General features: G+C 36.8%; 1 protein-coding gene across 1 annotated transcript in view; it reads right to left on the bottom strand.

Moving 5' to 3' along the window:
• Positions 1 to 23,043, bottom strand: part of LOC122808690 (alpha-2-macroglobulin-like) — a 1,814,690-nt gene that overhangs the window by 1,582,771 nt on the left and 208,876 nt on the right. The window contains exon 7 of the mRNA XM_044079678.1: positions 934 to 1,018. Coding sequence (XP_043935613.1) covers positions 934 to 1,018 — 85 coding nt within the window. The remainder of the gene's footprint in view (positions 1 to 933; positions 1,019 to 23,043) is intronic.

Here is a 23,043-nt window from a genome sequence, read left to right as displayed (position 1 = left end):
GAGATTTATATGCCCCATGTACTACTAGTTAGTGAAACATAAGGTTGAAAAAAGTGATATGTTGTCATGGCTTTGAAAGCCAGTAAAATCAGTGGGGGGTGTAGTTGACATCCTTACGTATTCCCTGTGTAGGGAAAGCAGTTTAATTGAAAATGCTTGATGTACTTTAGTAGACAGCAGGCAGAAACCTAAGTTGAAACAAAGCCATTTCATGTACTGCTGCTTCTGTTTTCTAGTCAACACTGTCTGCTTTTACTGCAAATGTTATGTTAACAATACCTAGGGCGTGCTTAACAATTGTTAAGCACCCCTCTAAGTAAACATTGTTAAGGTCAGCTCTGATGCTACAGAGCTCTGATTCACCTCTCAAGTGAATTTCTTGGCATCCATGTGTAAAACACATAATATGTTCAGAGGTAGAGGGGAGTTGAGGGTTAGGGATAAATTTGGGATTTAAGTTTATGGTGGGGAAATGCAGTTTTAGATCTATGGAGCAATTGAAGAGTTTACATTTAGGGAGAGGGAGTGGAGAAAGTTTATGGGGTGAGTGGGAGATTTTAGGTTTAGGGAAAGGAGTGAAATTAGAATTAGGGAATGATCAGGGATTTTAAATTTAGGGTGGGGTGAAGTTTTAGGGTTGGGGACCATGTGGAAGTTTAAGTGTTAGAGTTAGGTCTTGGGTATGGTTATACAGTTTAATATTGATTAGGTGTTGGGAGTAATAAATAATTACATAAGTCTTGTCATTTAGAGGAAGTCACATCAAGCTAGTGTGTCATGAGCTTCAAGCACACTATCACTTGTAGGACACCCAAAACAACTTTATAGTTTTAAGACTTTCCCACTGACTTCAGTCACTCTGAGCCCATTTAATTCTGAATTTTGGATAAATTACTTCATAATATGATTCAAATGGATTTTGTACAAACATACCTGCTGCATACTTTCACTTCAAATTCTTTATCTATGAAAGATATGGCATGGGGGAGCTTCAACTGTGCCTCAAATGTTGGTAACACTGAAACAGAAAGGAATGACAAAGAGTGTGAATATTGGAGAGATCATAGAAAGTTCCTAAGTCACATGAGTACTGGATAAGCATTACGTGACGAGGATGTATGTTAGCCACAAAAATGCTGATCTACTGTTAGCCATCTACAATACTTTAACACATCACCTGCTTATTCATAATTTGGTAACTGGATTGGTGGACGTACATAAAATGGACCCTTTTAACCGTAATCTGGTCACAAGACAAATATAAAAATCATAATACAAAATCAAGCATCAGAACATCAAACATTAAAATAATAATGTGTAAATTGTCTGCATTTTATGAAGCAAGTGTGAGTTATGATCCTTCAGATTTGGACATAACTTTCTTACCATATCAAATTACAGATTTGGTGCCAATTAATACGGATAACCACTGATATTTTACTTGGAGCTGACATCACCTGGTATTGTATCATAAAAAAACTGAACCCACAATTCCTCACTGCCTAGGTTAATGCAAAGGCTGCTATATTTATATGGTAATTATAGCAACAGAAGAGTCTTATGTTCTAGAAAGATAAGTTGTCAACTATGTCTAGCAACGGAAAACAGGTTACACTAAATATTTTTATTTTTTTAATTCAGGAAAAAAATAAAAACCATGAAAACATCTTTTTTTCCCTAAATGGTAGTATTTTGAATCTTTTCTCACTGTTTATTTTTTTCTGAATTAAAAAAAAATGCAAATATTCTTGGAAACAGAATAAAGAAAATCAGCTGATGTGATGATGTAGTAATGAACCCACAAAGTAAGTAAATAACTGTTCTTCTAAAGAAGTAGCTTTTTTTTGGATTACCTGGAATGCCATGCTAGAGTATGTAAATCCTAAACCAAAGATTAGCTGTATGTTTGGTCACAGAAATAAACTGAGTTGACAGTAAAACTGAAACAACAAAAGCACAACATAATCTTCAATTATTTCCAGAATCACTTGCAACTTTGACAACAGGACTATAACTGGAAATCAAATTAAAAGATGCATGCAAAGTGAAAACAGATTATTTTAAGATAAATAAAGAGCAATTATTTTAAGTGTTGTATGTGATAATCAACATTGACAACTAAGTAAACGATCGACTATACATAAAATGTCCATATATAATACCTACATCCAGCAGCAGATTGTGCCAGACACATATTATGCACAGGTGTTGTTTACTACATGGATTTATATACCCATCATTTAGAATGTTACATGTAGCACTGAGGATATATTGAGTATAATGTGAGACATTAAGAAGGGATAATGGTTAAGATGCAGGGTTTGATTCCTGCATGTTGTAATTCGCTAGGGATAAAATGCCCCAGTTAGCCTAGTAGTAATCTATGAACCTATGAGAGACAAGCCATTTAGGACCAAAATTGTTTCTGTACTAGTATGCATTTAGTATGCTGCAAAACAAAATGAATGTCATGCTGAGTAATAACTTTAATCATTCAGTAAAATAATACAGTCAATGCTTTATAGTATTTATTGCTCCCAGGATGATGGGTGGTCAGTCATTTGAAGCTGTCAACATGACTGCACTGCAAGGCAGAAATGGAAAAAATGTAAAGGGTGCATAGTAAAGGTAGCTATGCATCCTGCAGACATATAGTATGAGTGACTCTAGGGAGCATACTGAATTAGGGATGTCCAGCATAACAAACTGTACTTTGTAAGGATGTGTCCTGTCTGGAGTGTGACATTAAAAGTGCGTGCAGTACACAAGAATGCGCACTCATCTTGGACATAGTGTGCATGGTGCTTTGGAAGAGGCAATGATGCACAGGCTATTATGCTGTGCTATAACAAGAGATGGTAAAAAAAAAACAAAAAACTACTGAGTGGCATGATGGTAACTAGATGTGTCTTATAGTGTGCGTGTGTGCGTGTGTGTACATGTGAATTGTGCGTGTGTGTGCGAGAGTGTGAATGCATGCATGTGTGTGCATGTGTGCAGGTGTGTGTTTGTGCATGCATGCACGTGTGCGTGTGTGTGTGTGTGTGTGTGTGTGTGTGTCTGTATGTGTGTGTGCGTGAGTGTACATGTATGCGTGTTTGTGTGTGTGTGGGTGCGCATGTACGTTTGTGTGTCTGTCTGTGTGTGTGGAGTTTGAGCACATGCATGTGTGTGCATGTGTGCAGGTGTGTGTTTGCACGTGCATGCACATATGTGTGTGTGTACATGCATGTGTTTGCATATGTGCTGGTGTGTGTTTGTGCATGCATGCACATGTGTTTTGTGTGTGTGTGTGTATGTGTGTGTGTGTGTGTGTGTGTGTGTGTGTGTGTGTGTGTATGTTTGCATGTGACATGTATGCATCTGCACGCATGTGCATGGTCTGTGTTATGACTATGAGTAAAAGTAATTTAATGTGATAGTGTCTGCACTTACATTGACCAGTCTCTTCTAGGTGCTTAATATGGTGGCCCTAAAACTGCTGCTGTGGTTTTTGACTTAAAATCTGAAAGATTAACCAACTCATTTTTTCATTTAATCAAATGAAAGTAAGTCTACTAGATAAAAAGTAACCTTTACTAAAATGGTTGGCATATTATACTGCCTTTATAATGAGAAATACAATAATATCTTGCAAGGAACAATAAAAGAATATGTCAGTATAGCAACAGGAACTTCAACAGCATATTTCATAATTGTTTATATACAAAATATTTTAGATGCCACACATGGTTTACGTTCCATACTCTCTCTAAACTATACATGGTTGACACATAGTCAAGAGATAGGAGATGTTCTACAACTGTGCTGCTTCAGACCTCTTATAATTATCCACCTCCTTTGGGTACAATAATATTTCTAGGGAAGTTACTCTGACATTATGATTTAGTGTTATAGTGACCCTTCTCAGTGAAGATAGTTGGATACAGGTGTACTTGCCATAACAGTAAACAAATATAACTGCAAAGTTGCACCCCGACTAACTGCACATAGTTATTTTAACTGCTATACCATTTCTTTTACAGTTATTAGTTTGATATTTTTAGTATGATGACTAAATTTCATAATTATTAGCAAAACAGTTTTTTATAATCACAATTTTATGTGGGGCTATGGGTCTTGAACAGCGGAAGTCTCCTATCAATGTAAGAAATATATGAACATCTTGCACACCTATGAAGGCTCTGTGGTATACTGATATGGAACCATCTACAACATTCAAGGAGAACACAGGACTAATGGCCAAACTCAGACCACAATGAAGAGAAGACCATGGTGGTGGTGTATAATTTATTAATTTATTTATTTGTATTTGTTTATAGGGATAGTCCACTAGGCCTTGAGAACCTGTTTTCAGTAGAAGCCTGGGGAGAAAAGTTCCAAAACAAGAAATAATATAGAACAATTAAAATATATACAGGCAAGTTAACTTCAACAATTTCAAGGTACAAACAACACAATAAGCAGCATAATACGTGGCTTAGAAACGCCTGATAAATAAATAACCTCTTTGAACCAGTCATCATATACAGAAATCACAAGTTAAAAGGCATGGAAAATAATAATATTTAAGTCTTCTTAAAAAACTTCAAAAACTTTATTAAAATGTTAAGCACTTTTGTCCTTAAAACAAACAGTAGGACTTCTTCATTATACACTTTTCAATTAAAGTTTTTCATAAGGAAAACTAAACCAATTAAACAATTAACAACAATTTGTCTTAAAGCAACCCATCATTTTAAAAACATATAACTGCAACTTACATATATATGAACTTATAAAAACAATTATGAAATTCTAAAAAGTTGCCTCTAATTAAGAAAATCCTTTAAACTTTATTTTATTTGAATTAAAAGTCTGCAAAAAAAAAAAAAACACAGTGATTACATATGCCCATAACCTTTCCTAATCTAAATGAAAATAAAATAAAATGAAACTTTAGTTCCTTCCATTTTAATAACCATCCCTTTACAATTCTTTGACTTTTTTTCTTAGAATTGGTAGTATAGAGACATTCGTATTAATGCCTGGAGGAAATGTAGGACTTTAACTGCCACTGCAATTCCCTGACTTCGAAGTTCAACTCACCATCCTCCCTTAGGGTTGTGGGGCACGACATACAAAATACCAAACCTAAATTTAGTAAAAGCCTGGCATTCTAAGGTATGTTTATACAAAAAGTTATTAAGATTAGCCTTAGAAATGGTGTACAGAATCCACATTTGTCACAAATTGCTAGGTTGTATCTTCAGGTATTTAAGCCTTAACTTTGAGAGGGTTTCTGTCTATACACACTGAGCAGAGTGGAGGAGAGGTGTTGACTACAACTCTTAGCTGAGATATATAAGTATCCTATTTTTTTCGATTATTTATACTGATTATTGTTTCTACAATTTATATATAGCACTTTTATTGCCTGCTGCATAGTTTTTGAATGTATTTTTATTGCTATTAACTAATCTGCACGGGAAAGTGATTTGTTTGCAGTTAAAAAAAGCATTCTGTAGAGTCTCATTGCTTCTTTATCTGTTTAAAAACTTTCATTTTGTGGCTTTCTGTAGTGCTTACTGTCTGTAGGTTAATGCTTTAGAATAGTCATAGTTCAGAATTGCTGGCACTGGGCTTGTTTGTTTATACAGTGATTGTTCAAAGCACATGAACAGGCCATCTTGAATTAGCTGAAGCCTTTCTTTACCTTGACTAGATTGTATTAATTGGCTGCTAGCTAGTGGGGGCTGGTTCTTTTGTGTTTTTGTAAAAAAAAAAAAGTTGTCTAAGGTTGTATCTTCTGGTATTTAAGCCCTAACTTTGAGAGGGTTTCTGTCTATACACACTGAGCAGAGTGGAGGAGAGGTGTTGACTACAACTCTTAGCTGAGATATATAAGTATCCTATTTTTTTCGATTATTTATACTGATTATTGTTTCTACAATTTATATATAGCACTTTTATTGCCTGCTGCATAGTTTTTGAGTGTATTTTTATTGCTATTAACTAATCTGCATGGGTAACTGACTTGTTTGCAGTTAAAAAAGCATTCTGCAGAGTCTCATTGCTCTTTTATCTGTTTAAAAACTTTCATTTTGTGGCTTTCTATAGTGCTTACTGTCTGTAGGCTTATGCTTTAGAATTGTCCTAGTTCAGAATTACTGGCTCTGGGCTTGTTTGTTTATACAGTGATTGCTCAAAGCACATGAACAGGCCATCTTGAATTAGCTGAAGCCTTCCCTTGCCTTGGCTAGATTGTGTTAATTGGCTGCTAGCTAGTGGGGGCTGGTTCTTTTGTGTTTTTGTAAACAATAAAAAAAAAAAAAAAAAAAAAAAAAAAAAAGAAAAAAGCTGTCTCAGGTTATATCTTCTGGTATTTAAGCCCTAACTTTGAGAGGGTTTCTGTCTATACACACTAAGCAGAGTGGATGAGAGGTGTTCACTACAACTCTTAGCTGAGATATACAAGTATCCTGTTTTTTTTTTTAATTATTTATACTGATTATTGTTTCTAGCAATTTATATATAGCACTTTTTATTGCCTGCTGCATAGTTTTTGAGTGTATTTTATTGCTATTAACTAATCTGCATAGGTAACTGATTTGTTTGCAGTTAAAAAGCATTATGTAGAGTCTCACTGCTCCTTTATCTGTTAAAAAACTTTCATTTTGTGGCTTTCTGTAGTGCTTTCTGTCTGTAGGCTAATGCTTTAGAATTGTCCTAGTTCAGAATTGCTGGCTTTGGGCTTGTTTGTTTCTACAGTGATTGTTCAAAGCACATGAACAGGCCATCCTGAATTAGCTGAAGCCTTTCTTTACCTTGGCTAGACTGTGTTAATTGGCTGCTAGCTAGTGGGGGCCGGTTCTTTTGTGCTTTTGTAAAACAAAATATAAAAAAGTTGTCTAAGGTTGTATCTTCTGGTATTTAAGCCCTAACTTTGAGAGGGTTTCTGTCTATACACACTGAGCAGAGTGGAGGAGAGGTGTTGACGACAACTCTTAGCTGAGATATATAAGTATCCTGTTCTTTTTCGATTATTTATACTGATTATTGTTTCTAGCAATTTATATATAGCACTTTTTTTGCCTGCTACATAGTTTTTGAGTGTATTTTTATTGCTATTAACTAATCTGCATGGGTAACTGATTTGTTTGCAGTTAAAAAGCATTCTGTAGGGTCTCATTGCTCCTTTATCTGTTTAAAAACTTTCATTTTGTTGCTTTCTGAAGTGGTTACTGTCTGTAGGCTAATGCTTTAAAATTGTCCGAGTTCAGAATTGCTGGCTCTGGGCTTGTTTGTTTATACAGTGATTGTTCAAAGCACATAAACAGGCCACCTTGAATTAGCTGAAGCCTTTCTTTACCTTGGCTATATTGTGTTAATTGGCTGCTAGCTAGAGGGGTCTGGTTCTTTTGTGTTTTTGAAAAAAAAAAGTTGTCTAAGGTTGTATCTTCTGGTATTTAAGCCCTAACTTTGAGAGGGTTTCTGTCTATACACACTGAGCAGAGTGTAGGAGAGGTATTGACTAAAACTCTTAGCTGAGATATATAAGTATCCTGTTTTATTCGATTATCTATACTGATTATTGTTTCTAGCAATTTATATATAGCACTTTTTATTGCCTGCTGCATAGATTTTGAGTGTATTTTTATTGCGATTAACTAATCTGCATGGGTAACTGATTTGTTTGCAGTTAAAAAGCATTCTGTAGGGTCTCATTGCTCCTTTATCTGTTTAAAAACTTTCATTTTGTTGCTTTCTGAAGTGGTTACTGTCTGTAGGCTAATGCTTTAAAATTGTCTTAGTTCAGAATTGCTGGCTCTGGGCTTGTTTGTTTCTACAGTGATTGTTCAAAGCACATGAACAGGCCATCTTGAATTAGCTGAAGCCTTTCTTTACCTTGGCTAGATTGTGTTAATTGGCTGCTAGTTAGTGGGGGCTGGTTCTTTTGTGTTTTTGTAAAAAAAAAAAAAAAAGTTGTCTAAGGTTGTATCTTCTGGTATTTAAGCCCTAACGTTGAGGGGGTTTCTGTCTATATACACTGAGCAGAGTGGAGAAGAGTTGTTGACTACAACTCTTAGCTGAGATATATAAGTATCCTGTTTTTTTCTCCAATTATTTATACTGATTTTTGTTTCTAGCAATTTATATATAGCACTTTTTATTGCCTGCTGCATAGTTTTTGAGTGTATTTTTATTGCTATTAACTAATATGCACGGGTAACTGATTTGTTTGCAGTTAAAAAAGCATTCTGTAGAGTCTCATTGCTCCTTTATCTGTATAAAAATTTTCATTTTGTGGCTTTCTGCAGTGCTTACTGTCTGTGGGCTAATGCTTTAGAATTGTCTTAGTTCAGAATTGCTGGCTCTGGGCTTGTTTGTTTATACAGTGATTGTTCAAAGCAAATGAACAGGCCATCTTGAATTAGCTGAAACCTTTCTTTACCTTGGCTAGATTGTGTTAACTGGCTGCTAGCTAGTGGGGGCTGGTTAAAAAAAAAAAAAAATAAATAAATAAATAAAAAAGTTGTCTAAGGTTGTATCTTCTGGTATTTAAGCCCTAACTTTGAGAGGGCTTCTGTCCATACACACTGAGAAAAGTAGAGGAGAGCTGTTGACTACAACTCTTTGCTGAGATATATAACAATCTTGTTTTTTTTGATTATTTGTACTGTTTATTGTTTCTAGAAATTTATATATAGCAGTTTTTATTGCCTGCTGCATAGTTTTTGAGTGTATTTTTATTGCAATTAACTAATCTGCATGGGTAACTGATTTGTTTGCAGTTAAAAAAGCATTCTGTAGAGTCTCATTGCTTCTTTATCTGTTTAAAAACTTTTATTTTGAGGCTTTTTGTAGTGTTTACTACTTGTAGGCTAATGCTTTAGAATTGTCCTAGTTCAGAATTGCTGGCTCTCGGCTTGTTTGTTTATGCAGTGATTGTTCAAAGCACATAAACAGGCCATCTTGAATTAGCTGAAGCCTTTCTTTACCTTGGCTAGATTGTGTTAATTGGCTGCTAGCTAGTGGGGGCTAGTTCAAAAAATAAAAAAAAAAATAAAGAAGTTGTCTAAGGTTGTATCTTCTGGTACTTAAGCCCACCTTTGAGAGGGCTTCTGTCTATATACACTGAGCAGAGTGGAGAAGAGTTGTTGGCCACAACTCTTAGCTGAGATATATAAGTATCCTGTTTTTTTCGATTATTTATACTGATTATTGTTTCTAGCAATTTATATATAGCACTTTTTATTGCCTGCTGCATAGTTTTTGAGTGTATTTTTATTGCTATTAACTAATCTGTATGGGTAACTGATTTGTTTGCATTTGAAAAAACATTCTGTAGAGTCTCACTGCTCCTTTATCTGTTTAAAAACTTTCATTTTGTTGCTTTCTGTAGTGATTACTGTCTGTAGGCTAATGCTTTAGAATTGTCCTAGTTCAGAATTGCTGGCTCTGGGCTTGTTTGTTTATACAGTGATTGTTCAATGCACATGAACATGCCATCTTGAATTAGCTGAAGCCTTTCTTTACCTTGGCTAGATTGTGTAAATTGGCTGCTAGCTAGTGGGGGCTGGTTCTTTTGAGTTTTTGTAAAAACAAAAATAATGTTGTCTAAGGTTGTATCTTCTGGTATTTAAGCCCTAACTTTGAGAGGGTTTCTGTCTATACACATTGAGGAGAGTGGAGGACAGGTATTGACTACAACTCTTAGCTGAGATATACAAGTATCCTGTTTTATTCGATTATCTATACGGATTATTGTTTCTAGCAATTTATATATAGCACTTTTTATTGCCTGCTGCACAGTTTTTGAGTATATTTTTATTGCTATTAACTAATCTGCAGGGGTAACTGATTTGTTTGCAGTTAAAAAACATTCTGTAGAGTCTCATTGCTCCTTTACCTGTTTAAAAACTTTAATTTTGTTGCTTTCTGTAGTGGTTACTGTCTGTAGGCTAATGCTTTAGAATTGTCTTAGTTCAGAATTGCTGGCTCTAGGCTTGTTTGTTTCTACAGTGATTGTTCAAAGCATATGAACAGGGGATCTTGAATTAGCTGAAGGCTTTTTTTACCTTGGCTATATTGTGTTAATTGGCTGCTAGCTAGTGGGGGCTGGTTCTTTTGTGTTTTTGTAAAAAAAATAAATAAATAAAAAAGTTGTCTAAGGGTGTATCTTCTGGTATTTAAGCCCTAACTTTGAGAGGGTTTATTGCTATATACACTGAGCAGAGTGGAAAAGAGTTGTGTACTACAACTTTTAGCTGAGATATATAAGTATCCAATTTTTTTTCAATTATTTATACTGATTATTGTTTCTCGGAATTTATATATAGCACTTTTTATTGCCTGCTGCATAATGTCTGAATGTATTTTTATTGCTATTAATTAATCTGCACGGGTAATTGATTTGTTTGCATTTAAAAAAGCATTCTGTAGAGTATCACTGCTCCTTTATCTATTTAAAAACTTTCATTGTGTGGCTTTCTGTAGTGCTTACTATCTGTAGGCTAATGCTTTAGAATTGTCCTAGTTCAGAATTGCTGGCTCTGGGTTTGTTTATACTGTGATTGATCAAAGCACATAAACAGGCCATCTTGAATTAGCTGAAGCCTTTCTTTACCTTGGGTAGATTGTGTTAATTGGCTGTTTGCTAGTGGGGGCTGGTTCATAAAAAAAAATAAATAAATAAAAAAGTTGTCTAAGGTTGTATCTTGTGGTATTTAAGCCCTAACTTTGAAAGGGTTTCTGTCTATACACACTGAGCAGAGTGGAGGAGAGGTGTTGACTACAACTCTTAGCTGAGATATATAAGTATCCTGTTTTTTTTATTATTTATACTGATTAGTGTCGCTAGCAATTTATATATAGCACTTTTTGTTGCCTGCTGCATAGTTTTTGAGTGTATTTTTATTGCTATTAACTAATCTGCATGGATAACTGTTTTGTTTGCAGTTAAAAAAGCATTCTGTAGAGTCTCATTGCCACATTATCTGTTTAAAAACTTTCATTTTGTGGCTTTCTGTAGTGCTTACTGTCTGTAGGCTAATGCTTTAGAATTGTCCTAGTTCAGTATTGCTGACTCTGGGCTTGTTTGTTTCTACAGTGATTGTTCAAAGCACATGAACATGCCATCTTGAATTAGCTGAAACCTTTCTTTACCGTGGCTAGATTGTGTTAACTGGCTGTTAACTACTGGGGGCTGGTTCTTTTGTGTTTTTGTAAAAAAAAAAAAAAAAAGTGGTGTAAGGTTGTATCTTCTGGTATTTAAGCCCTAACTTTGAGAGGGTTTCTGCTCTGTCTATTTAAAAAGTTTTACATTGCTAATTTTGTAGAGTTTTAATTGCATTTACTGCTTTGGAATACACACTCAAGTGTATTAGCCTTTTCTGTGTTTATTTACTGTATTATTGCATTGCTTAGCCTGTTTCAACAAAAAAAATACTATCTTGTTTGCTCGTTTCCCACCTTTTCTAGCCAGTCCATATCCCAAGCTTTGCTTGTCTCAGGACTTTATTTTCTGTGCGCAGAGCTGTCCAGACCTTGCTGTGGTAGAGGGAAGTCCTACTGCCTACCAGTTGGACTGGTGAGCATTATACTGCCTATCTAACACTAGATGAGTTGTTTCCAGCTCTGTAATTGTAATTTTATTAGCCTTTCTGGGCTGATTTCTATCCCTTTCAACTTTCTGGCTTAAAAATGCATATGTTTGCACATTTTTCACATCGTGCAGCACTGCAAGGCTACAGTTAAACTATTCCAGGTGCCAGAAAGTCTGTTCTTAAAATTTTCCCTTAGAACTAGTTGGTTTCTCTACAGTAGCACTAACATCTGAACCCCTGTGACTAGCACTTGCTCTAGAACCTGCTGGAAAGAACTAGGAAGCCTAAAACTGATTCAAGCACTCAGCTTTCCTTGTCAATAAGGAGAAATTAATCATAGGCACTAAGCAGCCTATAATTACAAAGTACCTTACAAAGGTAAGGGAAAACAGCTCTTAAACTTTACAAGAAAGCACTAGGAAGCTTGAAACTGATCCAAGCACTCAGCTCTCCTTGTCAATAAGGAGAAATTAATCATAGGCACTAAACAGCCTATAATTGCAAAGTACCTTGCAAAGGTAAGGGAAAACAGCTCTTAAACTTTACAAAAAAGCACCTAAACAGGCATGTCCAAGGGTCAGCTTCCGGTGATTTCTCCTGTCCACCTTGTGAATCTGGGCATACTGGGACAGCGCGGCAACTGCCTCATGTACACAGACAATCCTCTCCTCCTACCACCCAACACTACAACCTGCGAGAGATGCACTTAAATAGCCAAACTGGAAGCAAAGCTCTCTCCAGCCAAGATTGTGCTAGACAGTCAAGAGGAGAAGGTTAACACCTGCACTACACCTCAAGCAACTCATAGCCCTTCAAAACCCACACCATCAACACCCACACATAGCAACACTAAACCCACATATGCGGAGGCCCTTAACATTAACCTGCCCAAGCAACAAGGACCTCCGAAGCCAAAATGCAAACACCAGTCACAACCAAAGTGATACATAGCTCACAACACCAGTGTGCCATCCAACAACAACCCCTAAAGCAAGACAATGTACCCAACACTTTAGTCACAGGTGACTCTATAGTCAGGCACACTGATGTCCTCCTCACCAGGCTGAACAAGGAGAAAATTACAGTCAGCTGCCTGTCGGGTGCCAGGATCTGCCACATAATGCATGCACTCAAGTCACTCCACAACAAGTACAAATACAGCTCTGTCATTGTCCATGCTGGAGTGAATGACTTAAGACGTACCTCCCTGGACTACATGAAAAAAGACATGGAAGAGCTCTTGGATTATGTGACCCAGGCAGGTATGACCCTAGCCCTGAGTAGCATCCTACCTTTGCCCAGAATGATACCACAGTATAAGGACAAAATGATCGACTTCAACAATTGGCTAAGCTTCTGGTGTCATTCAAAGGGGATCCAGTATTTGTCTGCCTGGGAAGACATGATCGACAAACCACAATGCTTTGACAAGTTCAGCAACAGAAAATATCAGATCCTAGACTCTCCACTCAAGAAATCCTTAAATTTTAATATCAGCTTAAAGTGCGATAAAAATAGCGATACACTTTTCGTCAATACTGATGTCTTAACTTCCTCACAAATTTTAAAACAATGCCACAAACCACTATTTAAAGTGTAGCTGTAATAATCAATCAATAACCCATTTAGTTACTTAAAGGCACATACTATAATTTTACATACTATTAGTTTTACATTCTCTTCGGGGCATCTTCATTAACTTAATATACCCTCCTACAGGGTTAAACTCACTTGGACTAGCGTGATTTTAACATTAACTTTTACACTGTTTAAAAACCATGAAATAATAAAATAATATATGTATATATTAATTTTAAAATTTTGTTTTAAAATTTTATTTTAAATACATTCACTATTTAATAGTGTACTAAAACTAAGTGAATATAAGCAAAAATAAATATATGAGAATATAAATATAAACCAAGTACTCATACCAGTAATTAACAAAGCACTGGCATGAATACAATAAAAACATTAGTACATTAAATGTATTTAATATATTTAATATATAATAAATATATATAAATATTCACTGCTTAAATTTAATATAATATTAAAAATAAAAATAATATTAAAATAAAAATGAATCATAATCACTCTGTTCATTTAATCAAGATAAATTACATACAAATAGGGTACAAAATTTTCCGCTAGAAGTTGAAATCATAAAGGGGAATATTCAAAAATGTGGAAATAAAAACACGTGTATCTTTTTTAAAACATGAGAAAATGTACACATAGACGTGCCCCCACAACGTTGATTATACCCATCTTTAACGCCATTGAGGGATGATTTTACCCTATCATCCCTATCTAAAGCTTTTACCAACCAACCAATTTTTAATGGTATTGTTAGGTATAATCATCAATTATACTAGTTTTTACTAGTTTTTTTACTTTACTGACATTTACCTAACTAAGTTTTTTAACCTAAGTATACACATAATGGAAGTCATTTCATTAATGCCTGGATAATGACAGGCATTTACCCTGAGCTGCCATAGGAGTTCCTTCCTCTCCAGTTTCAAAGATTCTGGTTCTCCTCTTTCATCTTTCTTCAATTGATCGATGACTCTAAATTTAAATTCATGGCCAACAGACTCACTTATATGTCTAGCTAATGCATTCTCTAATTTGTTCCTACTAATACAATAAGTATGCTCGTAGATCCTTTCGCCAAGCTTTCTATTGGTTTTCCAGATATAGAAAGCTGGGCAACTTGTGCATTTAGCTAAGTATACTACTTGTTTACTGTTACAGCTAAACTTCCCATTGGACCTGTATTTCTGATTACCGATACTATAGTTGCACCCTACATCAATGTACTTACAGTACCTATACATGTTACACTTGTACATACCTTCTTTATTAGTATTCACTTTACCATTAGCTTCCAGAATTTCTTTTAAATTATTACCATGCCTATATGTGGTTTTAGGCCTTTCTGGAAACATTTCTCTAAAATATTTATCACTCATCAAGAAGTCCCAATTTTTTGTGATAATATTCATTATTTTATGGGAGTCGATGTTAAATGTGCATACAAAACTACAGGTATTAACCATTTCTTCATTTGTCACTACCACTAGACCCCCTCAATTTATTATACTTAGTATTGGGACATAGTCCCCTAAAGATCTTTTATACTGGACTTCCTTGATGATCCCCTGTAGGAAATGGGGAGGGTAACCCCTTTGCCTAAAGAAGTTGGACATTAAGATGCACTCCTCTTCAAACTCCTCATGCTTAGTTGTCATCCTGGCTGCCCTAACCAGTTGCCCCTTTACTACAGATCTCTTCTGGCGCATAGAATGGCAACTAGTAAAATGCAAATACATGTTGGAATGAGTCGCTTTCCTGTATATTTTAGAAACAAACATCCTTTCATCATAATCCTTCCTTAAATCTACATCCAGGTATACTATTCTATCCTTACTATGACTGGATGTGAAGCTCAGGAAGTGGGTGCTGTTGTTAAACATTTCAAACAAGCCCTCTAATTCAACATCAGTTCCCTGGAATAAGATAAATATATCATCCAGGAACCATGTATAGAACAAGATTTTATCCTTGAAATCCAAGTTGTTTAACACGAAAGTTCTTTCCCAATAAGCCATCACTAGGTTCGCCAGGCCAGCTCCGCATGGAGAGACCATTGCCACTCCGACTTTTTGGTGGAAAATGTCGTTGTTGAACATTACATAGTTGTATGAAAGAACTGTATCTATCAGTTCTTCCACTAGTTTGATTTCACTAGTGGGTGCATCTAAAATCCTTAACATATGTGAAACCCATTCAATCCCAACCTGATGTGGGATGGATGAATACAGGTCCTTTACATCTACTGTAACAAAAACACTGTTAGCACAAAACTCTAAGTTATTAATAGCTTGAAGAAATGACCATGAATCTTTTGAAATTTGGCACTCACTTTTGATATATTTCTGCAAAATTTTATCTATAACCTTAGCACATGTGTATGTAATGCTATCTCTCCCATCCACCAAAGGTCTCATTGGTGGATTACTTACACATTTATGTACCTTTGGTATCCCAAAAAGAACTGGGATCCTTGGTGCTGGTTGTTGCAAATAGTTATATAAGTTTTTATCTATTCTTGCTTCTATATAAAGTTCTTCTATTAAAGCCGAAACTTTCCTGTATGCCCCATACATCTCGTTCATAGAAGCCTTTACATAAGTGTTACTGTCCAAGATACTAAACATCCTTGAATTATAATCGTCAATGTTCATTATCGCAAGACCCCCACCTTTATCTGGTTTCATGATGCGAATTGGAGCTTGACTTAATAACCTTAAGATATCCCTCTCTTCCCTGCTAATATTGTATTTGTACCTATCTCTGTAGCCTGATGGTACACTGGGCTTCTTTAAATTACGCAAATCCACTTCGCACACCTTTTCAAAAAGTGATAAAAGTGGGTGCAAAGGGGGATTATATACACTTGAAACATAAAAATCAGATTTTTTATTTAAATTTTCCCCCATTAAGGCTAACAAATTAAGTTTCCTAATAAAGATTTTATGATCGATTAAAGTGTTAGCCACATCAAACTGAACAGTAGGAACAAATATATATCCTTTCGATAATAATTCAATTGTTTCCGGACGTATAACCATGTCCGTGTAATTGAAAATCTTAAAATCAAAACTGGAGTTAAAAAGTAAATTGCATTGTAGTTCATCGTCTAAAAGACCAGTGTGGGCTGTATTTATTACCAATTTTTCTTTTTGCCCTTCATTGTCCAATTGTTCTGTGCCCCTGGGTTCGAGGCTCGAGCTCGAAAATTTCTTTCATTATGATCCCTTATATCTTTATTCTGCCCCGAGCTGTAAGGTACAGCAGAAGTGTTATTCTTTGCTAACCTCTCACTCCGACGGACAGTATTTGAACCATCCTGATGTTTATTCCCTGTGTGTGTAACATCATTATTACTGTTAATGTCATTATTATTTGGAGGGGCCTGTCCCCTAACCTCAGTCTCTTGATTATTGTTATTTACAATACCATCAATGTCAATCAATGTTCCTCTCTGGGAACCTGGTGGTTTCGGGTATGCAGTACCTGCTTCGTAGTCCTTAAGATCACGTTTAATTTTCTTTATTTTAGTTGCATTCAGTTTTGTTAGGTATTGATCAATGCTTACAAAAATCCGGTCATACTCAAACCGGTACCTGAAAAAAACAGTATCGTTCTTTATTGAGGAATCCAATTCCTCTATTTCAACTAACAGTTCATCCACCATAAATTGGTAATGCATGCAAAACATGTCCAGAAGTTCTATACCTTGTTTATCAAACAAGGCGATTAAAGCTTTATAAAATGTAGAGCCCTCAGTGATTCCTGTAGGGAACTGCCACTGTCTAAGCCCTTTTGGAATTATTTTTAAGTTAATACATTCTCGGAAGTATGCTATCTCCAACTGCAACTTCCGTACCTTACACAATTTTTCATCAAACACATTCAATTTGGATGCTAAGTCCATGCTTACCTCCTGGTTAGCTTCGGTTAAATCAATTGAATGTGCCTCAGAAAATATAAATGTCCTGCGTACCCAAGAATTCAGATTTTTCTCAGTTCGCGTTGAAATCTCATCCGACTGGTAGTTTTCCCCATGAATATGCTCCGGGCTGGTTCCGTCAGCATTAATGCTTCTACGAACACACAATCCTGTCGACGTTGCAGGTTCCTCCCTAGAATTAGCCTCCCCGGTCCGGGAACCTGCATTTTGATTTAAAGGTGCAGTAAATGTACTATTAACTCCATTCAAACCTCGCAAGTCCTGTTGTGAGTTTTTAGCCCCTTCGAGCCTTTGTGTCAAGTTGTCCACTTTCTGGGACAACATTTCAATAAGTGCCATCAAATTTCCATCACCCCCATTGGTATTTGGTGTGGAAGTAAAACTTGGTGAAGAATCCGGGTCCATATTCCAAAAACAGAGACAAACCAAGAAAATGTTCCGACAAGTTCAACAACAGAAAATATCAGATCCCAGACTCTCCACTCAAGAAATCCTTAAATTTTAATATCAGCTTAAAGTGTGATAAAAAGAGCAATACACTTTTCGTCAAGACTGATGTCTTAACTTCCTCAGAAATTTTAAAAGAATGCCACAAACCACTATTTAAAGTGTAGTTGTAATAATCAATCAATAACCCATTTAGTTACTTAAAGGCACATACTATAATTTTACATACTATTAGTTTTACATTCTCTTTGGGGCGTCTTCACTAACTTAATATACCCTCCTACAGGGTTAAACTCACTTGGACTAGCGTGATTTTAACATTAACTTTTACACTGTTTAAAAAACATTTTTTTCATGGTTTTTAAACAGTGTAAAAGTTAATATACAACACTCATGCAGACGGGATCTGGAAGTTCGACTGCAGAATCCTACACTAAGGCACTGTACAAGCAAGATGCTCTTCTCCAAAAAAGAAAGCCAATCTGGTGGTCCCCTGCTATAAACAAACTATACAACAGAAGGAAGAAACTGTTGCAGAAAAGAGGAAAATCCCAGGATGCAAAAATATCCCTCACCAGCCTCAATAAGAAGCTGAGATCCCTCATAAAATCCTCAAAAGCTAGTTACGAAAATAAAATTGCCAAAGATTCCCAGGCCACAAGGCATTCTACAGTTATGTCAAGAATCTAAATGGCAATGCTCAGATCTGCTCTGAGCTACAACAGAATGGCATTAAATATACTGATCCCAAGGATATTGCCAATATCCTGGCAGATCGATTTAGTGCCAACTTCACCCCCTCTCACCCCCTAAAGGGCCCATCTCAATACCAAGAGATTGCCAAATTCCGATAATCACAGCCACACAGGTAGAAATCACACTCTCCAAAGCTAAGAATACAGCATCCATGGGACCAGATGACATACCAGGCTGTGTACTACATGAACTGCAAAATAAACTGGCACCTCACCTAAGTGTCACGTTTAATCATAGCCTCACCTCAGGCTTCATGCCCACTGAGTGGCACACAGCTACAGTTATCCCACTCCACAAGGGAGGATCTGCATTGGATCCCGGGAACTACCGTCCCATCAGTCTAACAGGCCTGATCTGCAAGGGCATGGAACGCATTATCACGGAACTTATAAACAAAGACACTGGCAACCTTCAAACACTGGACCCACCAGTTTGGATTTGTGAAGGGCCGATCTTGTCTCCTGAATCTGATTGACTCCTTCAAATCAGTCTCCAGAGCTGTGGACGAGGATAAGGCGGTCCACACAGCCTATCTAGACCTCGCCAAGGCCTTCGACACCATCCCCCACTCTGGAATCATAGATAAACGTACTAAGCTGGGCATAAATCCCTATGTCACTCGATGGGTTGCCAACTGGCTTACTGAATGAACCTAGACTGTAAACATAGCAGACTCCAAATCCAGCTCCAGACAAGTGGCAAGTGGAGTACCTCAGGGTTCAGTCCTGGGATCACTCTTGTTGGGACAGATTGTAAGATTTTGAAGGGAAAACCATACCCACAACAAGGACAAAGGACTTAACTTTTTTCCCAAAATGAAAGCTCAACCATGTAATTCAAACTATTTCAAACTATTTCTGTTGTTTTATATAATATCAAGGTGTTTCAGATACAAAATAAGTGTTTTATGCAAGTATTAGTGCTGATTTATGTCGGGGTATTTGTAGTTTGTTATTTTTTTTCAGGATGTAACCACTCATATAATGACTGTCCTTTGTAAACAGGGACAGGTAGTAACCTTAGTCTGATGTCACAACTACTTTTTATCAAGGTGTTCTCATGCCAGGACAGGTAGTAACCTTAGTGTGATGTCACAACTACTTTTTTTCAAGGTGTTCTAGTGCCAAGTACACTTAAAGCCATCCTTATATTCAAACCCACTGATTGCTCATCCTTGTGTTCAAATTCATTGATTCATCATTCTTGTGTTCAAACCCAGTGATTGCTACTAACAGTCCTTGATCACCATTGAAGTCTAAATACAGTTCACTACTTGAGTTCAGAGTAGGTGAGACCTGCATCCCTTGTCTGTCACCTCACTGCCACTGAACCTGACTCACACCGTTTCCTTATTACTTTGTAGATGGTGAGTCCAGATGGGTCTTTACATAGTTTTTTTTTAGGCTGACCCTAGGCATACTATGGGTTTACCCAGCTGCAAGATACTTGTCAGTCAGTGATACCCTCAGACCTGGATCCAGTATTCATCCTCAGTATCCCTTTTCTGGACAACTTCTTTGGATCATTTAACTGAATTTTTATGGGGGGGAGGGTGGCATTATATATAAGTTTATCTTTGTCCTTCTTGTAAGAGCAATTTTACAGAGGTGCTCCTTCCAGGAGAATAAGGTTGAAACAACATAGTTATAAGGATCACAAAGGCATCCCTCTGTCATGATAATATCATAGTCCTAGGAGGTGATTAATTCACCTTAATATATTCATTTGTTATCTGAGTAAGTGCATTGAGCTTTCTTGGACCATACCATAATGTATCATATATAGGGCATCTTAGTATAATTGATCAAATATTATGGTCTTGTAATATTGTAGGAAACCAGAATGTTTATTTTTTGTAGGAAACCAGAATGCTTGTTTTGTTTATTTATTCATTCATTTACTTTGTTACTCAAGTGGGTAGGCTGCTCCCATGACCATTTTCAGATGTGTCATGGGCCCAATGGTAGCGTTAACATAGTTACAAAAATATGCAGGTATTTATCAATCAACCATAACATAAAGAGTAACAATCCAAACATATGCAAATAAATGGCACATTGCTGTGCAGACAAAATGGTACCTTGGGTTGCATCATTTTTACATAAATGTACGTGTTACGAAAAAATACATAAAGAGAAGAAGTCTAGCAGAAAGGCCCCACAGTTACTTTTTTGAGGAGGTAAGTATATTTGTGCAATGATTAAGCATGTACAGTGTAAAAAAAGAAGACAAAGTTAAGCACAAGTCAACTGAAGCATCATAATGGCATTGCTACTACTATCGGTCACAGATGCCAAGCAATCAGGAGGGTCATAAGTCAGGGTACTATGCAGCAGTGTCAAAGTATTGCATTTGAAAAGTTGGAAGTATTTTTTTAGCTCCCATCTAAAAAGTATAAGGTCTTTGGCCTCCTGAAGTCAGTTGCGTAGAGAGATCTGCAGCACAGAGGCTACCTTGAATAATTTTTTTTGTTAACTTAAAAATAGATAATGAAAGCTGCAGGTGATAGACAGACTAGTTTCTTAACTTATGGACGGATTTGCTAATAAAGAGACATTGCTTCACTGGAAGATGGCAGTTTACACTAATTTGGAAGTAAGACTTTTTAGTAGAAATTGAGCTCTGACTTCAAGAGTGAGACAATTAGTATCTTTGTTGAAAATACATGCACAGCCACCGAGAGAACTTGCAAATGTTCGGACAGATAGTAACTGGAAGCCATGACTGAATGCCAGAACTTAAAATGTTGTGGTTGAGATCTTACCATGGAAATTATAAGCAAGCAAACATAGTCAATGTACTTTAGAGTAAAAACTTTAACCACAAGGCCACAAATTTGTCAGAACCAGGTATGTTTCCACTTCTAATAAAAGTGATACCTGATTTTATCATTTCCAGTTATCTTTACACGTGTATATAGTGTTCTAATCTTTTTTATAGTGTGTGTGTGTGTGTGTGTGTGTGTGTGTGTGTGTGTGTGTGTGTGTGTGTGTGTGTGTGTGTGTGTGTCAGTGTGTGTGTGTGTGTGTGTCTGTGTGTGTGTGTACTTCAACCTTTACCTAATGATATTAAAGCTAAGTTGCTGGATGCTTCTCTAGATTTTAAACTTTTGTTTGGGGAAGCTGCTGCTGGCTTGTTTAAGTCCCTTCAGGATAAGGGTAAGGCTTTACAGGAGCAGGAGCTTAAACATGTGTTTGTTTCTCCTGTGCCTAAATTTCAGAGAAACTACCCGGCTAAGCCTGCCTTTGTTTGTAAGCAATCCCACCCATCTACTAAAGGTAGGAAGAGTGGCAAATAGAGTTCTCCTGCTAAGGCTTTTCAGTTTTCAGGGTCTCTGAAGCTTTCCTTTCCAGACAAACCAGGTGCTGTATGACTAATTCTTTGTGTGGAAATTCCATCATCCTTTTATGGGAATTCCTCAACCTCCTCAGGAACGACTTCCATTTTTCCCAGAGGTTCTTCAAAATCTCTTGAGTCAGGATACAATTCAAGAGGTGTCTGTGACCCAAAGGGGGAAAGGGTTCTACTCCAGACTGTTTCTAGTGCTCAGAAAAGAGGGCATTTGTTGACTTATTCTAGATCTCTCTCATCTAAACAATTTTCTAAAATTGCTGTCCCTTCAGATTCTGTTTCCTCTCTTGCTCCCTCAGGCCTATGTGGTATCTCTGGATGTGAAGGATGCTTAACTCCATATTCCAATCCATCCTCTTTTTAGAAAGTTTTTGCATTTCTCTGTTGCTTACTGGCATTTTCCAGTCTCTGCTTTGCCCTTTGCCTTTTCTACTGCCCCATGAGTTTTCACTAAATGCCTTGCTCCTGTGGTTACTTTTTGCAGGCTTTGAGGGATCAACATTTTTCCTTACATAGATGACCTGTTGATCCAGGCATCCACTTCTGAGACCCTTCTGCAAAAGGTTTATTTTGCAATTTCCCTTCTTCAGAGCTTTTCATTCACTATAAAATTCAAAAAGTCTTTTCTGACTTTCTCAGAATCATGTTTTTCTCAGTTGCAGGATTCAGATGGTGCCGATGCTTGCATCCCTGCTCCCTGCATAGGCCTTAACTCTCATGCCTTTCTTTCAAATTCTTCTTCCTCTGGCTTCCATTACCACCAGAGAGTTTCTGAGAGATCTGGGTTTCATAGCATCCACTATTCCAATTCTGACTCTGGCCAAACTTCACATAAGAAAGTTTCAGTGGTTTCTGAAGTCAAGGTCATTCCAACATGCATATCATCGATATTTTTTTAGTTCCTCTTCTTCCTTGTCTCTGGCAGGCACTTCACTGGTGGATTCAGCAGTTGCCTCTAAATCCAGAGATCCCTTTTCATCCCCCTCTTCCCTCTCAGGAATTGTTCACAGACCCTTCAGATATGGGATGGGGGGTGACATTTGGCTCCCTAAAAGTACAGGGATGTGGTCACCTCTTCAGCAGGAGCACACCAGTTTCAAAAAGATAAGAGCTCTTCTGCTGGCTCTTTAGGCCTTTCATCCTCTTTTCTGTCCAGGGCCTCTAAGGTGTTCACAGACAATACCACAGTGATGTGTTATATCAATAAACAAGGAGGAACGAGATCTTATCTTCTTTGCTGATTGACAATTCTGGTATGGGATCTTGCCGTCACGTGTCAAGTTACTCTTCAGGCAGTTTATATCCTTTCTGGTCAGAAAATCATGGCAGACACTCTGAGCAGGTCCTTTACTCAGTTCT

This window comes from Protopterus annectens, chromosome 8.part0, assembly GCF_019279795.1.
Source record: "Protopterus annectens isolate FY-2018-M chromosome 8.part0, PAN1.0, whole genome shotgun sequence".
In the NCBI taxonomy this organism is placed as follows: domain Eukaryota; kingdom Metazoa; phylum Chordata; order Ceratodontiformes; family Protopteridae; genus Protopterus; species Protopterus annectens.
Note: the sequence above shows the minus strand (reverse complement) of the source record. Positions and strands in the feature narration are given on the sequence as shown.